The sequence below is a fragment of the Microtus oregoni genome, unplaced genomic scaffold, assembly GCF_018167655.1.
Source record: "Microtus oregoni isolate MIOR12 unplaced genomic scaffold, Mior012 000081F_ref0000091, whole genome shotgun sequence".
NCBI lineage: Eukaryota > Metazoa > Chordata > Mammalia > Rodentia > Cricetidae > Microtus > Microtus oregoni.
Window position 1 is genome coordinate 2,720,693 of NW_024544541.1, and position 17,779 is coordinate 2,738,471.

General features: G+C 45.7%; 1 protein-coding gene across 1 annotated transcript; it reads left to right on the plus strand.

Annotated features, from left to right (window-relative positions):
* The first annotated feature begins 7,889 nt into the window (after positions 1-7,889).
* Positions 7,890-17,310, plus strand: LOC121441833 (retinoid-binding protein 7-like). The gene is made up of 3 exons (XM_041643161.1): positions 7,890-7,965; positions 12,484-12,662; positions 17,124-17,310. The coding sequence occupies exons 1-3, from the start codon at positions 7,893-7,895 to the stop codon at positions 17,172-17,174; spliced, it is 303 nt and encodes a 100-aa protein (XP_041499095.1). The 5' UTR covers positions 7,890-7,892; the 3' UTR covers positions 17,175-17,310.
* The last annotated feature ends 469 nt before the right edge of the window (positions 17,311-17,779 follow it).

Genomic DNA, 17,779 nt, shown 5'->3' on the forward strand with positions numbered 1-17,779 from the left:
AAGGTGAAGAGCATTCATATTTTAACCAGCCGTTCTCTGTGGGTTTCTTTCTTTTTCTCCCCCAAGACAAGATTTCTCTGTGTAGCCCTGACTGTCCCGGAACTCTGTAGACCAGGCTGGCCTTGAACTCTCAGAGACCCGCCTGCCTCTACCTCCCAAGTGCTGGGATTAAAAGCATCACCACCACTGTCCTCTTCACCTTTATTTATAATTTTATAAAATGTATTTATATTTAATAGACATTGTTGTTTTGCCCACGTCTGTGTCAGTGTGAAGGTGTTGGGTCCCCTGGCACTAGAATTACAGACAGTTGTGAGCTGCTGTGTGGTTGCTGGGAATTGAACCTGGGTCCTCTGGAAGAGCAGCAGTGCTCTTAACCACTGAACCCTCTCTCCAGCCCCTATCTATAATTTTATAATTAAAAGATGAGTGAAGCTCCTAAGAACATGAGGAGTGGACTGGGTCAGCCCCAGCAGCCCTCCCTGCCTCGACCTTGGAGCCAGTGACTGCTGCTCCACCTGAAGCTGTCAGTTTCTGAAGAGCCCTGTGGTCTCTGTGCCAGCCGTGTGAATCTGCATATCCTGCACCTGCTGAGGAAGGGTCCATTGCCTCATCATTTTTCTGGAGCTGTTTCTCTGACCCAATAACTGAGATCATAGCTTTTTGTTAAAACACAAAGTTATTACATGATTTGTTACTGATTGAAATTTTACAGGAATTTGCCCCATTTTTTGTTTTTTTCAGTTAGGATTTTCTCCTGGAAAACATAGTCAGTGCCTGGTGTGGTCTTCAGGGTCAGGTTGGCCCTGAGTCATGGGCTCAACTGGGTGGGGATGATGGGCACCAAGGACTGTGGGCCATTGTCTTCTCAGGTCCTCCTTCCCTAGGATCCAGCCCTGCAGTTGGCAGGGTTCTGTGTGTACTGTGCATGGTAGCCCCCAGAAATCTGCCCCACGGGCTTCTGACATTGTTAGGGGGTTCTAGAATGAGCCCTGGAGATCTTTCCCCGCAGTCAAATCAATGTGAGAATTTAATGGAGAAGCAGCCAGTGTGGCAAACACCACATGGTAGAAAAGCCTCATCTTGGCTCCTACTGGTCCTCACTGACTTCACCCAGGGTGTCTCTGAGTCGGTGTCTCTGGGAACCTCACTAGGTATCAGGCACACATGTGATGGTCCTGTTTTTAGCAGCCACCAGAGGAGGGGGTGGTACTGGGTCAGTGTGGACTTTTATGAAAGTGGTCTTGCAATTGGTACAGGGGTAAAGTTAAACTTCTCAACTGGACATGGTGGGACACACTCATAATCCCAGCACTCACTTGATGGAGACTGGATAATCAGGAGTTCAAGTTCACCTGAGCTAGGCAGTGGTGGTGGTGCACACCTTTAATCCCAGCACTTGGGAGGCAGAGCCAGGTGGATCTCTGTAAGTTTGAGGCCAGCCTGGTCTACAAGAGCTAGTTGTAGGACAGGCCCCAAAGCTACAGGAAAAAAAAAAAAAAGATAATTTCCCCTTTTAAATTTTTTTTTATTTTTTTATTTATTTTTTTTGGTTTTTTGAGACAGGGTTTCTCTGTAGCTTTAGTGCCTGTCCCGGAACTAGCTCTTGTAGACCAGGCTGGCCTCGAACTCCCAGAGATCCATCTACCTCTCCCTCCCGAGTGCTGGGATTAAAGGCGTGCACCACCACCGCCTGGCCCCTTTTAAATTTTTGAGATGGGAAATCTCCATAAGCAGTCCAGGCTGGCCCAGGGCTCACAGAGATCTGCCTGCCTGTCTCCCAAGTAGCCTAAATTTCCCTCAAAATTCGTGTTTGATGCTCACCTCTCTTGAGGAAGATTTTGTACTTCCACAGAAGGAAAAAGTAATTGTGCAGTTGTCAGATCCAAATCTGACGTCAGGAAGGGAGAAATGTTTACTCATCTTACTAAAGCCATCCAATAGCTGTCAGAGATGAAAAGTCTGGCACCCACAGCATTAGTACCTGCTGGCTGACTGTGTGGATGGCCAGATCTCAATCGGTAGAGACAAGATAAGGATCCTAAAGAGTTGAGACAGCACTGAGCAGTAACAGTAGTCAGCAGAGCCATCAGACTTGACGCTGGCAGAGCACACACAGTTCATCTCGTGTGCCGTGAGCTGTACGGGTTACTGCTGTAACCTTACCTTAGACCTTAGTGTCTCCCGTTTGGAAGTGTTGAAACCCTACTACCTTATGATCACCTCGGACCCCATGGGCAAGGCTTGCGGGGACCCTCCCAGGGATCCCCGAATTACACTGTGAGTGAACTTCCGGCACAGAACCTGATACTTGGCTTTTGGGAATAGCTCTGCTAAAGGCAGACATGTCCTCAAGACCAGAACTTCCTCTCCGGATGATGGGAATTACAATTTTTTTTAATTTATATTTTATGTGTGTGGGTGTTTTGCCTGCATGTGTATCTGTGCACCAGTTGTGCCTGAGAAGAACAAGAAGGTATTGGATCTCCCAGAGTTACAGGTGATTGTGCGCTGCCATGTGGGTGCTGGGAATTGAACCTGGGTCCCCTGGAAGAGCGGTCATTGCTCTTAACCACGGAGCCATCTCTCCAGCTCTGGAATTTACAGTTGCTGTGCCTTCCTTTAAGGGAAAAGGGAGACCGGGTGGCGGCGCACACCTTTCATCCCAGCGCTTGGGAGGCAGAGGCAGGCGGATCTCTGTGAATTTGGGTGCAGCCTGGTCTACAGAACAAATTCCAGGACAGCCAGGACTGTCCCACAGAGAAAACCCTGTCTCAAAAACCAAAAACAAACAAATCTGAGAATGGAGAAGTGACTCGGTGGTTAGAGCACTTGCTGAGGACCTGAGTTCAGTTTCTAGCAGCACAGTGCCTGTAACTGCAGTTCCAGGAGATCTGACAAAGTCATCTAGATGCTGTCTGAGTGTGCATGTGCTCACACAAGCTCACACGCACACATACCCTTCCAACATCTTATAGTGCAATTAAAAAGATCTAGAGTCCCTGTAGAATATCGTACCTGTAGTCAACAGTAATACATTGAACACAACGTTTACAAGAAGGTAGCCAGATGTGGTGGCACATGCTTAGAAGTCCAGTACTCAGGAGGATTAGTGGTTTAAGGCCAGCCCGGGCTCTTTGACACCTTGTCTCCAATATAAGATGATTCGCTGGAGGATAGATTTCATTGAATCTGGTCTGGCCACCATAAAATGCTCCAAAATAAAAAGTGCACAAGAGAAGCCATCTATCTCTGGCCCTGTGCTGTGAGGAAGAGCCGGCTTCATGGGAACGCAGCAGATAGAAATGATCCACATGATGACTTTCCTTAGTGGTGTGGCCAAGCAAGGCTGAGGGGCTCAGTGCCCCTTGTTTTGGTCCCTAGCTGTCCATGTAGGTTTTTTAGGGTCCAAACTTTGCCACAACCAACAAACTTTACAGGGGTACCGCTCAAAGTGGCAGAGTCCCCAAAACAGAATTCATGTGTTTCCAGCCACAATACTGCTGTTGAGAGAACAGTATTTATGAAGTAGCATTTTGTTCAACACAGACACTCAAAAACGGTGGATCCACGCACTGGCATTGAATCAGAATGTCCCCCTGGTCACATAGGTGACCAAAGGCAAGAGAGTTGCTGGGGGAGAAAATACCTCGACATTATGTTCTGTCAGATTTGTCCACTGTAGGAAGCTCAACCCCCAAGTGGCCTAAACAATAAAGACCTTTGTGTTCAGAAGCGCAGATGTAGGACAGGATGCAGGGCTCGTGCGAGTGACTCACCAGAGTCATCGCGGTCCCTGCCAGTCACAGTGTCCTAGTTCTGCTCCCCTGGAGCTGGAAGGTGCGGTGCTCCTGGCCCAGAAAACAAGCCAGCTGCCTGCCCGAGCTCAGATGTGGGGAAAAGTCGTTCAAATCAGACATCTTTCCCAGCAGCCGTCACAAGTCACTGCGTACTTCAAATTTGTTGGAAGTTTCATATCCTTAAAGCCAGTCCTTGGCAAAGGAGAGAAGCTTGCGGTGATTGGGTTAACCTTAAACTAATTTGGGTCTATCCCCAGAATGGAAGACACTCCCTCGGTGGTATTATTTCCTGACAGTAGGGAGGAGAATATATAATTCCATCAAATAACAGTCCCCACTCCAAGTGTCCTCATCCATTCCCGTCCAGTTTCCATCGAGGAGGGGTCTACGCGCAGGTCCAGAGCCTCATCTTGTCCACAGTTTAGGGTTGAGCCCCCAGCCTTAAGCCCGGGGTACGGAGGCAAATACCTTCCTTCTTTGATTTTCTTCCCTTTCCAGCAATACTTTCTGGTCCTTCCTAGAGTGAATCTCCTGGAACTGAACAGGAGAAACGTGATTCTGGAACCTATGAACAGTCAAATCTCTGTCCCCTTCAGCGCAGCTCCATCCTGGGTAGAACAGGTGACCTTTGCTCAAACTGGCCCAAAGCCATAGCAACTAGCACAGAGGCTAAGAGTATTATTAGATACAACCTTAGGTCAGGCTCTGGAACAATAAAACGGTTAAGGATAGGAAGTAGGTGCTGTTCTGTTCATGTCCTGTTTCACACTCCAGAAGTCTGGGCAGAGTTCACGGTTTTGCTCAAGGTATGCCTAAGCCAACTGATGGAAGAGCGTCAACAGCCCTTTCTGGGAAAGTTGCTCCCACCCTGGAAAAGGTCACATTCATTCATGCATGCATTCATTCATTCAAGTGTTTATCGAGCAGAAGCACAAGGCCTGGGGACACTAGTTGTGAATAACGTGAACACAGTCTCTGCTTGCAAGGAAAAAGGCAGCCAGCCAACAAGGGAAACAGAGGCAAGTACTAGTCACCTTTTCATTTCTGTGGCCAAACGCCTGTGAGGAACAATTTAAAGAAGTGGGGGTTTCTTTTTGGCTGATAGTATTTGGGGTTTCAAATCAAAATGGGGAGGGCAAGGCAGAGCATGTGTCCAAATCTTGATTGCCAGGAAGCAAAGAGAGACTTCCTGTCCCGGTAGCTCCCCTCTGACTTCTTTTCATCCTGTAGCCTCCTATAACCTATGGGATCATGTCACCCACATCCAGGGCAGCTCTCTGGGAACCCTCGCCCATGCAGTGTGCTTTACTGATCTCCTAGGCACACTTCTCAGCCCAACCACGTTGATCCTCAAGATTACCCATCATGCAAAAATCTTGGAGTGGGAGACATATGAACACCTCAAGCAGGGCTGTGATGCAGGTGAAATGGATATTAAGAAGTATCTCTGTGGCCAGATATGGTGGCACATGCCTTTACTTGCAGTACTTACGAGGCAAAGGCAGGCAGACCTCTGTGAATTAAAGGCCAGGCTGCTCTGCATAGTGAATGCAAGACTGCATAGTGAGACCCTGTCTCAAAAGAAAATCCTACAGATGGATGGATGGATGGATGGATGGATGGATGGAGATAAAGCCTATCCACGGGGCTGGAGATGACTCAGAGGTTAAGATTAAGGCTGCTCTTCTAGAGGACCTGAGTTTGGTTTCCAGAATCTACATGGTGACTCACAATCACCTGTAATTCCACTTCCAGGGTCTGACACCCTCTTCTAGCCTCTGAAGGCACTGTACACACATGGTGTGCAGATATATCGTTAACCCACAAATATCCACACTAAATTATATACATGTTTTTCTGTGTGACAGCCCTGGATGTCCTGGAACTCACTCTGTGGACCAGGCTGGCCTTGAACTCACAAACCCCTCCAGTATCTGCCTCCATTAGGCATCTGCCTACACACCCAGCTAAATAATAGTTTTCAAAGACTTACAAATGTATTTGAATGTTCCACTGAGAAAGTGACTGTCAGAGGTTTTAAAGAAAGCCAAGTACTTTTCCATTAAAGTTCTTTAAAACATAAAAGCCATAAATGGAGAAACCAAAATAGCACCATTGGGAATGACAGAGACTCCATTCAAAGATAAAACCTCGGGGGTCCCAAGATGGCTCAGAGAGTGCTTGTGGCCAATCTGGTGACCTGACTTTGGTCCCTGGGACCCACACAGCAGAAGCAGAGACCTAAGTCCCACAAGGTGTCCTCTGATCTTCAAGCATATGTCATGGAGTGTGTGTGTGTGTGTGTGTGTGTGTACAGTTTGCTCGTGGAGGCCAGAAAACAACCCCGAATGTCAGTCCTCAGGCGCTTTCCCGCTTTCCACCTTTTGTTTGAGACATGATTGTCATTGGCCTGGAACCTCACCACATAGAACAGGCTTCTGCTCACACACCAAGCCCTTTACCTATGGTCTGGAATTCACTTCTTTTTTAAAAAATTTTTAAAGGTTTATTTTATATGTATGAGTGTTTTGCTTGCTTATATGTATGTGTCCCACATGAATTCCTGGCGCCCCAGAATCTAGAAGGCACAGCCTCTGATCCCCTGGAACAGGTGTTATGAATGATCTGGAGGTGCAGTTGGCTGTGAGCCACGAGGGTGCTGGGGACTTGACTCTGAAAAGCAGTAAGTGCTTTTAACCTCTCTAAACCCTCCCCCACTTTATATTTCGTCTTTGTAAATCAGGATCTCATACAATCCAGGCTGGCTTCAAACTTATTATGTAGCTGAGCATGGCCTTAGATTTGTTTCTCCTGCCCCTACCTCCAAAGTTCTGGGATTACAGGAATGAGCATGGCTCTAAGTCTTGGAGACAGTGTATATGGATGCTGACTATGGCTGATACTATTAGCTAGTCCATTCTTCTCCTCTCTCCTCCTCTGCCTCACTCTACTGTAGAGACTACATCCTGAAGACTACATTTCCCAGGCTCCATGCAGTTAGCAGTAGTAATTGACATGTTGTGCAGATGAGCAGTAACTGGAACTGTGCTAAAGAAGTTTCTGTTGAGGGAATAACAGTGTGTGACATTTCCTAGTCTTCTCCACCTGGCTGACATCTGAAATCCAAGTCATGACAGTGAAGTCAAAACCAGAAGTAAAAAGTCCCCAGGATTGCAGACGTCCATTCTGTGTCACCTAGGAATCTAGTGGTCACAGAAATACTGGGTAAGAAGCTGGGATGTGACTCAGTTGGCTTTTACCCATGAAGTTCTGTGTTAAAGCCCAAGCATATAAACCGGGTGTGTTGCACACCTGTAATCCAGCAGAGGCAGCTGAATCATGAACTCACAAGGCCATCTTTGGCCTACATAGTGAGTTAGGAGCCCACCTGAGCTACACGAATCCCTTGCTCAAAAACAAGGCAGGCACTAGATAGGCATCACATCCCCAAGAGCACTGGCTACTCTTTCAGAGGATCTGAATTTGGTCCCCAGCATCCATGGGGTGGGGTGGGGGTGGGTGAGGCTGCAGACTGCCTCTAACTCCATCTCTTGGGGATCTACCCTCTCCTGGAACCAGCACACATGTGATATACACCCACGTAGACATATGCACATAAACAAAAATAATTTTTTTAAACTCGAGCAAGGTAAAAATTTCTATTTTCTGGGAGACCTGTGAGTGGCCTTGGGCTCATGCATGTACTGTTATTTGTGGTTAGCACCGTACTTCGTGCTGAGTCTGAAGCCCTTCCTTTAGTCATTAACATCCAGGCCATGGAATAAAGGGTGACCTGGGACACTCGCTGGGGTCACAGGTGTTTAGAGTTGAATGACAGGAGGGAGTCCAAAGGAAACAGGGGTTGCCAAGGTAGTGTGTGACAGGAGCAGGGACAGAACCAGAAGCGGGTGGGGAAGGAAGCTAGGAGAGGCAGCCAGAGGCTGCTTCCAGGGCTTCCCAACCTCCACCCCAGCTTCACTGACCAGGCTTGCTGTTCCCTCTGCTCCACCCTGGCCCCCGTTCCCACCCCAATGACAATATAAGGGCAGCATTGTCCCCTGACTTTCAGGCTTTGGCTGCCGACCCCCCACCATGCCAGCGGACCTCAGCGGCACCTGGAACCTTCTCAGCAGTGACAACTTCGAGGGCTACATGCTGGCCCTGGGTAGGACCAGAGGGTTGTGCAGCAAAGGGGATAATGGAGGGGAGAAAGACTCTAGCTTTGGGTCTCGGGGTTGAGCGAAGGCCATCTGTCCTGTCTTGTCTGTTCCAGGTCCTCGTGTCTCCCGTGAGTTATGCTCTCGGTTGGGTTATGTTGCTTAGTCCTGTCCTTGTCCCTGACTCCCCGCACCCATCTTCAGCCCTCTGTCTATCCTCTTTGCTCTGTCCCCCTTGTCTTGTCTGACAGCCAATCGTCCCTGCCCACCCGAGTCTGGTTTCTGCATGCCCCTCTGCGTCTGTCGAGTCCCAGATGTGCCTGTATTCCGGTCTATCCAATTCTGTGTGGGGACTGTCGGGACCGGCCAGGGCTCTGAACCAGACAGACAGCAGCTACAATCTCCTTGGGAATTCAGTTCCCCTGCCAGAGCAGGGCCTGCAGACTCCTGCAGATGAGCAAGCCGGTAGAGTCAGCCTGGGCTGCCTATGCATGCGGTGGGAAAACTGAGTCCTGGACCCTGTTCTGTGGCCACCAGTGGGGTGCATGGGTCCACAAGAGGGGGTCTTGATGTGGGAGTGATTTCTTATTAATAAAGAAACTGCCTAGACCCATTTGATAGGCCAACCCTTAGGTAGGCAGAGTAAACAGAACGGAATGCTGGGAGAAAGAAGCTGATTCAGGGAGTCGCCATGATTCTCCCACTCCAGACAGACGCAGGTTAAGATCATTCCTGGTAAGCCAGCTCTTGGGCTACACAGATTAATAGAAATGGGTTAGATCAATATGTAAAAGCTAGCCAATAAGAAACTGAAACTAATGGGTCCGGCAGTGTTTAAAAGAATACAGTTTCCGTGTAATTATTTCGGGTAAAGCTAGCCGGGTGGCGGGACACAGCCCACCGCTCCGTATTTCAACAGAGTGGCGCCCAACGTGCTAATGAACTCCACGTAAAACCTGAGAGAGCTTAATTTTAATCAGAGACGAAAACAGAGTTTAACACAGCTTTTGGCTGTTTGTTGGTGGCGTGCTGTAGAGAGATTTCCTGATTCGGCAACAGCAGCAGAAAAAAAAAAAAAGCTGCGTCATTTTAAAGTGCGGCTTCCTAGGACTGTGCCGCCAGTGCAAACTCTGGCTTTAAAGCATTTCAACAGCTTTTATGGGACTGAATGTTTATGTTCCCGCTTGGGATAGGAAGGAGAATGTTCTGAGACCATGCCTGGGCAGACTGCCGAATCAGGCTTAGGCAGGTGGAAGGGCATGACGTGTTTTCAGACTGTGCAGTGTTCTGCGTTTCAGATTTGGCTGTAACTTAGATAAAAAGAGTTTCTGTGCTGCACGCTCAGTCTCAAAATTAAACTGCTTAATGTGGCTCCAATGTGGACTTGCTGTGTGCCTGGAACTGTGCTCAGCTCAGGGGCACCAATGGATCTGAGGCAGGAGCAGCTGCTCCATGCTGAACTGTGCTGACCTCAGGCAGGAACTGCCGTAATTACCATAATAACAGCACAGTTAAGGTTTAGACTTGGCAGTAAACAGACAGTACCGTATTACCTGTACATGGTGCAACTTAAGTTTTTAAGAACTGCTTAACATTTTAATAAATGCTCCTGGATAGTAAAAAAATGTTAGAGATTCACAATAAAACAGATTCATACATAAAATACCACACTGTTGGATGAATGTACGTAGGCTTGAGAGAGAGAAGAAAAAGAATATAAAAAATAAAGTTTAAAAAAAATATGGTTTAAAAAAAAAGGTAAAGTCTTTAAAGAGACAGAGTACAGATAGTTAAGAGATTAAAAGAAATAAAAAAAAATAAGCCACGTAAAAATGGAAAATTCACAGAGAGTCTGGATTATGTACATTGTGCTTTCTTTAAAATTTTTGACTGTAAAGGAGCTAAGTACAGAGAGACATTTCATTCTATGGGCTGCCAAGTGGAACCAAAACGGATATCGTGAGGGTATGACTTCAAAATTTGGGTCTAAGGATATGATGCTTTGGAAAGGGTCTTCTTTTGTTTTCACAGAGGACCAGACCCTATGGATTGCATCTATCCCGATATGGTATGATAGACCACGACCTCCCGAAAAGTTCCTGTGAACACCCTCAAAAAATTACTTCACTCAACTGGCAACTGAGATAAACCTGGCACACAGGTTACACCCTAAATGATCTGATTAACAGCGCCCCCATTCAGCAGGAAGCAGTTTGGAGAGAAAAAACTGCGCCCATGTTCCCAAAATATTGTTTGTAAATGTTCTTTTACATTTAAAGGGGGAAATGATATAGGTATGAGTGATTTGCATTGGTGTAGATTTTACAGTCAATTTTGTTATATGTATATGTATTTCTGATCTTGATTAAGGTATTGTGATTGTGTAGTTCATTTAAAAATGTAATGTATAATTAAGAAATATAGGTTAATGGTTAATCATCAATAATAGTCAATCTTGTAGTCATGTTAGTTAGATTTTCTAGATATATAGAGATACATTTCAGTTAGATAGACATTCTTCATATCTTTCAAAGACTGCAGAATATGGCATTTAATGTTTTAATAACTTAGGACTTTTCATGACAATGAGACATATCTGCTCCTGGTGGCACCAATCTACTTCGAGGGAAGATGGGCATCGAAGAGAATCCTTATGGAGTTGGATAGCCATTTGGACAAGAAACTGCTCTTGCCTGGACTGTTGCATAAAATGGACACAGAGAACCCGCAGAGAGAGGACTGCTGAACTTGCCTAAAGGTGAGACGGTCTTTTGGGGTTCATGACTCATGAAAAAGTCTGCGAGACATTCTGCAGAACACAGCAGATAGTGACTGAACTGTCTTTGAAATTTTCTGCTTCATGGAAATGTCTGCTGGATACTATGGGCCTGAAGGCTGAAGATGGATGCCCCAACCATACAAAAGAACTTTGGGTGACTGTCCAGGCAGCAAGATGTCTCTGTCATTTCTAGAGTTTTCTTATTTCTTGTTTACTTAGGTAGTATTATATCCTTCTGGAGTCTTTGATGGAGTTGAAGAATGAATAGATAGTTATAGTTTTCCTTAGTTATGATAAAAGATAAAATAGATATAAATATTGTAACTGTAATTCTTGCTTGATAACTGTTTTGCTATATGTAATTTTACTATGTTAAAGTTAAAGCCTTTCTTTTTTGTTTAAACAGAAAAAGGGGAAATGATGTGGGAGTGATTTCTTATTAATAAAGAAACTGCCTAGACCCATTTGATAGGCCAACCCTTAGGTAGGCAGAGTAAACAGAACGGAATGCTGGGAGAAAGAAGCTGATTCAGGGAGTCGCCATGATTCTCCCACTCCAGACAGACGCAGGTTAAGATCATTCCTGGTAAGCCAGCTCTTGGGCTACACAGATTAATAGAAATGGGTTAGATCAATATGTAAAAGCTAGCCAATAAGAAACTGAAACTAATGGGTCCGGCAGTGTTTAAAAGAATACAGTTTCCGTGTAATTATTTCGGGTAAAGCTAGCCGGGTGGCGGGACACAGCCCACCGCTCCGTATTTCAACAGGGTCTTGTCACTGTCCCTGCTTCCCAAAAGACTCTCGGTATGTTGCTGCCCTGCAAACTGAGTCTGTTCAGCTTGCTCTGATTTTTATGGATTTGGCAGCCCCTGTTATTATAAGCGGAGTACCATCGTTGCCTTGGCAGGCTTGTTCTGGGAGTTATTTGTTTGGGGTTTTGTTTATCTATATTAAGACAAGGTCTCCCTTTTAGGTCGAGCTGGTCTGGACCTCACTATGTAGACAAGGCTGGTCCAGGAAATCCTCCTGTCTCAGTCTTCCAAGTATAGGGATTACAGGTCTAAGCTACCATACCTTGGTACACTTGCTACTTGACAAACTCTTCCTTTTGCCTTCCAGTAAATAGAACAGAATTCAACACCCCAGTAAAAGCAATTTTTTAAAAAGTCCTCTTGAGGGACTAGAGAGATGGCTCAGTTAAGGGCCCTTACTAGCTGCTTTTCCAAGAGACCCAGGTTTGGTTCCCAGTTGCCCTGTTACAGGGAATCCGACACCTTCATCTGGCCTCTGTGGGTACTCCATGGTGTACAGACATGCAGGCGGGTGTCACACATACACATGAAATAAATAGATAACATTTACAAAAATGTTCTTAAGTCACTGAGTGTAGTGGCTCACACCTTTAATCCCAACACTTGAGAAGCAGAGGCAGCTGGAACTCTGTGAGTTTAAGTTCCAGGACTGCCAATGTTGTTACACAAAGAAACCCTGTCTCAAAAAAAATCCACAAGAAAAAAAAATCTCTTGAGTCAAGCATGATGGTACACACCTATAATCCAATACTTGGAGGTAGAGGTAAGAGAATCAGGAGTTCAATGTCACCTTCAACTTTGCACCAAGTTCAAAGACAGCACGGTTATGTAAGATCCTGTTTTAAAACAAATTGTCCTCTGACTTACACATACATACATAAATAAATGTAAAATATTAAGATAAAAATATAATAAGAACAATAACTTTCTAGGTATCGACTTTGCGACTCGTAAGATCGCCAAGTTATTGAAGCCACAGAAGGTGATTGAACAAAATGGGGATTCCTTTACCATCCACACATACAGCAGTCTAAGGAATTATCTTGTTAAGTTCAAAGTTGGAGAAGAATTTGAGGAAGATAACAAAGGCCTGGATAACAGAAGATGCACGGTAAGGCAGTAGGGCGTGACTAAGAGGTCGGGCTTTCACTTAGCATGCATGAAAGCCGGCTAAGATTTCAAGCACCCTATGGTGCTAGAAAAGAAAATAACATAGACGTGGGGCTGGAGAGACAGCTCAGCAGTTAAAAGAACTTGTTGCTCTTGTAAAGAACCTGGGGTCCAATTCCCAGCACCCACATAGCTGCTTACATCCTCCTACAACTCCAATTCCAGGGATGCCCTCTTCTGACATCTGTGAGCACCAGGCATGCACACAATATATATGCATACATGTAGGCAACACAGACACACACACACACACACACAAAATAAAAAATTTTGAAATGTAGCATAAGCTATCTATCAGTTTCACAAGGTTAGCTCGGCATGCATCCTACCTGATGATATTAGGGGTCCTGCCAGAACAAGGTGTTGTTTTCTCTCTTCCTTCATGCAGAGCTTGGTTACCTGGGAGAACGACAAACTCACTTGTGTGCAGACCACATTTTGTTCTTTAAAATCCATTTTTGGCGGGGAGGGGAGAGTTTTAAATCTCTATTTATTTTATTTTATTTTATTTTAATTTATTTATTGTTGATTATGTATACAATGTTCTGTACTGCATGTGTGCCTGCCCACCAGAAGAGGGCACCAGATCTCATAGATGGTTGTGAGCCACCACGTAGTTTCTGGGAATTGAACTCAGGACCTCTGAAAGAGCAGCCAGTGCGCTTAACCTCTGAGCCACCTCTCCAGCCCAAATCTCTATTTCTCTATTTTCATTCGTGTGAATGTATACCTGCACCTGTGTGTGCACCACATGCATGCAGTGTGTGCAGAGACCAAAAGAGGGCACTGGATCCCCTTGAAACTGGAGGTACTGGTGGTTGCGAGCTGCCCAGTGTGGGTTCAGGGAGCTGCACCCTGGTCCTTTGCAAGAACTGTCAGCCTCTGTGCCATTTTGCCATCCCCTTTTTCTGATTCTCAATTACATGTTTTTACTATTTTAAAAAAATTGTTGTCATAGCAGTATATTTTGATCACATTCTTTGTCCTTACCCAAATCTTCCCAGACTATCCTGTCTCCCTAACTACCTGATTCCATGTTCTTTCTCGGAAACCAAAATAAACCCAAAAGAGAAAGACAGGATGAAAGAAAGAAAGAAAGAAAGAAAAAAAGAAAGAAAGAAAGGAAGGAAGGAAGGAAGGAAGGAAGGAAGAAAGACCAAACCATAACAACAACAAAACTTAGAGTCTAGTTTGCATTGACCCACTTTCCCTGAGCATGAGGTCAGCCCCTGGAGTGTGGCCAATAATACCCAGTACCATTGGAGAAAACTGGTTTCCCTCTCTCAAGAAGGTATCAATCACAAATAGGTTCGTGGCTAGGGGAGGGACTTTGGCCATTTTTTTCTCCCTGGTTAGATTTTGTCCGGACCTATGTAGGTCCTTTGCATGCTGTCAGTCTCTGTGAGTTGTATCTGGGAGATGCTGTCTCCTTGGAGTCACCCACCACCTCCGGCTCTCACAGTCTTTCTGCCCTGTGGCATAGATCCCTGAGCCTCCAGGGACGTCCTAAGGCATCTCATTCAGTGCTGAGTGCGCTGAGGTCTCCCACTGCCTGTCTGTTGTCCCGTTGTGGGTCTCAGTCAGTTCATCACCATTTTCTGCTAGAGGAAGCCGCTCTGATAAGGGCTGAACAACACATTAGCCATGGACAGTCGCCCTACCCTTCTCGATCATTGTTTTAACTTTTACTTTTGCAAGTTACCTTCATGTCCTGCTCAGGATGGTCTGCCTTTTTATTCAATATTGCAACATTTTCTGGAGACTGGAGAGATAGCTTAGTGGTTAAGAGCACTGACTGCTCTTCCAGAGGTCCTGAGTTCAATTCCCGGCAACCACAAGTTAGCTCAAAACCATCTATAGTGGGATCTAATGCCATGTTCTGTTTGGTACCCTCTTCTGTCATGGGCATACATGCAAACTCTCATTTACATAAACAAATAATTTTTTGTTTTGTTTTTCGAGACAGGGTTTCTCAGTGTAGCGTTGGCTGTCCTGGAACTTGATCTGTCAACCAGGCTGGCCTCGAACTCACAGATATCTGCCTGCCTCTGCCTCTGCCTCCTGAGAGCTGAGATTAAAGGTGTGCCACCGTTGCCTGACTGAAGAACATTTTCTGTGACTGGAGCCATGGCTCTATGATTAAGAGCACTGAGAGCACTGGCTGCTCTTCCAGAAGACCTCCACTCAATTCCTAGCTGCCACACTGTGGGCCACCACTGTTTAGAACTTAAGTCCCAGGGGATCTAATGCCTCTTCTGTGGCCTCCTCTGGCTCTTTAGGCATGTGTGCACAGATGTAAATGCAGACAAAACACCCATGCACATAAAAATAAGAACTTATGCCAGATGGTGGTGGCATATACCTTTAATCCCAGCACTCAGGAGACAGGTGGATCTCTGTAAGTTCAAGACCAGCCTGGTGTACAGAGTGAGTTCCAGGACAGCTAGGGCTGTTACACAGAGAGACCCTGTCTTGAAAAACCAAAACCAAAAGAACCTTTTCCTGGGACTGGAGATGGCATCAGCAAACGAGAAGGTGCTGCTCTTGCAGGAACCTGGACCTGACTCCCAGCACCACTCCTTCTACCTCCAGCTCTAGGGGATCCAACCTCCCCTTCTGGTCTCTGATGGTAACAGCACTCGCGAGCAATACCCCCATACAGACACACACATAACTGAAAAATAAAAGTAAATATTAAAAAAAGAATGTTGTATAGCTTTCTAGATAGTTTTTCTCTTGAATTCACTGTGTATTTATATTTTTTACTTTATTTCTTTGTTTTGTTTTGTTTTGTTTTGAGACAGGGTCTCTCTGTGTAGCTCTGGCTATCCTGGAATTCACTATGTAGACCAGGCTGGCCTCAAACTCAGATAGATCCACCTGTCTCTGTCTCCCAAGTGCTGGGATTAAAGGTATGTGCCACTATTACCTGTCTAAAATGCACATTCTTCTAAAATGTGTAATTTTGAAATAAAAAGAGATTGTTTGTTTGTTTGTTTTTCAAGACAGGGTTTCTCAGCCAGGCGGTGGTGGCACAAGCCTTTAATCCCAGCACTCAGGAGGCAGAGGCACGTGGATCTCTGTGAGTTCAATGCCAACCTGGTCTACAAGAGCTAGTTCCGGGATAGGCCCAGGACAGGCTCCAAAGCTACAGGGAAACCCTGTCTCAAAAACAAAACAAAACAAAAAGACAGGCAAGGTTTCTTTGTTTAGCAGATCTGGCTGTCCTGGAACTCACTCTGTAGACCAGGCTGGTCACAAACTCAGCAATCCACCTGCCTCTGCCTTCCGACTGCCAGGATTAAAGGTGTCTGGTGCCACTCTCAGCTGAATTCACCATGTATTTTTTTTTTTTTTTTTTTTTTTGGTTTTTTGAGACAGGGTTTCTCTGTGGTTTTGGAGCCTGTCCTGGAACTAGCTCTGTAGACCAGGCTGGTCTCGAACTCACAGAGATCCGCTTACCTCTGCCTCCCGAGTGCTGGGATTAAAGGCGTGCGCCATTATCGCCCGGCTCACCATGTATTTTTAAAATCATATATTAAGGCGGCGAGCTGGCTGTTTCGTGGTCCATTTGACTGAGGGAGTGACATTTTAATGAAACACATCCTTGATTGAATATTAAAGAATACCGTTGCAGGTTCTGGTGGTGTAGCTCAGCTGGCGGAGTACACGCTCGGCACGTGGGAAATCCCAAATTGGAGCCCGCATCTGTAAGCGTGGCAATTGGGAGATGGCCGCAGGAGCTTCAGAAGTTCAAAGTCATCTTCAGCTACAGAACAAGTTGGAGATTAGCTTGAATGATATGAAATCCCCAAAATAATAGTGTCTCAGGGTGGTCTCTACGATGAATAAAGCTCAGGTCCCTGGTGCGTCTTGTTCCCTTGAGAGGCCCGGGCACAGCTCACTCGGTTGCTTCTTTAAGGCCTCCTCACAGAGGAAGCATTGATTTGTTTCACAATCAGAACTTCCTGACTGCAGCGTATAACTCAAACTAATCAACAGCTCTAAAACACAATCTAGAAGGTATAAAATTCTGCTTTTAGAAAGAATAAAACTGGTGTTAGATATGGCACCAAGAGCCTTGAATACCAGCACTTGGGAAGCAGAGGTCAGCAGATCTTTGTGCATTTGAGACCAGTCTGGTTTATGTAATGAGTTCCAGGACAGCCAGGGCTATATAGAGACCCTGTCTCAAAAAAAGTACAAAACTGTGCCTTTGTTTGTGGGTTTACACTAACACCAGGAGAGATCAGATTAAATTGTTGACACCCGTTTTGTGTTAGAGTGAAGAAGTTAGGGCAGAGAAGACCCTACATGTGGTGTCGGGAGGCAAAACCCCATTTGGTGTCAAACATGCTGAGAATATCCATCAACTTTCTTCTTCTTCCCCTTCCTCTCACAGGAAATGTTCTGCGAAGGCCAGGTGTGCAAACAAACGTTCCAGAGAGCCTGAACCGTCCAGCAGCAGAGCCTATTCAAGGCTGCTAAGTGCTGAATTGCCCGCAGAAGGCATGGGTGTTTATCTGTCCTGGTTTGATGAAGGGCCTTGCAATTGGAAAGATGTCATTCAGCCTGTGCTGGAAACAATTTGGCTGCAGGACAACCTCAGTTTCAATAAACCTGTCCAAGGGATGCTAATTGTTTTTTCTTTCCAAATTTAACGTGATATCTATCTATCTATCTATCTATCTATCTATCTATCTACCTACCTACCTACCTATCTGTCTATCTATACACACACACACACACACACACACACACATACACACACATTTAAGAGAGGGTCTTACTATGCAGCCCTGGCTGACCTGGAACTCACTGTGTAGACGAAGTTGGCCTTGAATCCACCTGTTGGCCTACCTCTACCTCCTGAGTGCTGGGATTGAAGGCATGGGTCACCAGGCCAGGCCCAACACAACCCACTTTTATTTTATTTTATTTTTGAGACAGGGTTTCACTGTAGCTTCGGAGCCTGTCCTGGAACTAGCTCTTGTATACCAGTCTGGCCTCAAACTCACAGAGATCCTCCTGCCTCTGCTTCCTGAGTGCTGGGATTAA

Bases quoted from the DNA above. Each gene is read 5' to 3' on its own strand.
- LOC121441833 (XM_041643161.1), top strand. From the start codon at position 7,893: ATGCCAGCGGACCTCAGCGGCACCTGGAACCTTCTCAGCAGTGACAAC. The intron at 7,966-12,483 runs GTAGGACCAGAG...ATAACTTTCTAG, and splicing joins GGGCTACATGCTGGCCCTGG to GTATCGACTTTGCGACTCGT. The intron at 12,663-17,123 runs GTAAGGCAGTAG...TTCCTCTCACAG, and splicing joins TGGATAACAGAAGATGCACG to GAAATGTTCTGCGAAGGCCA.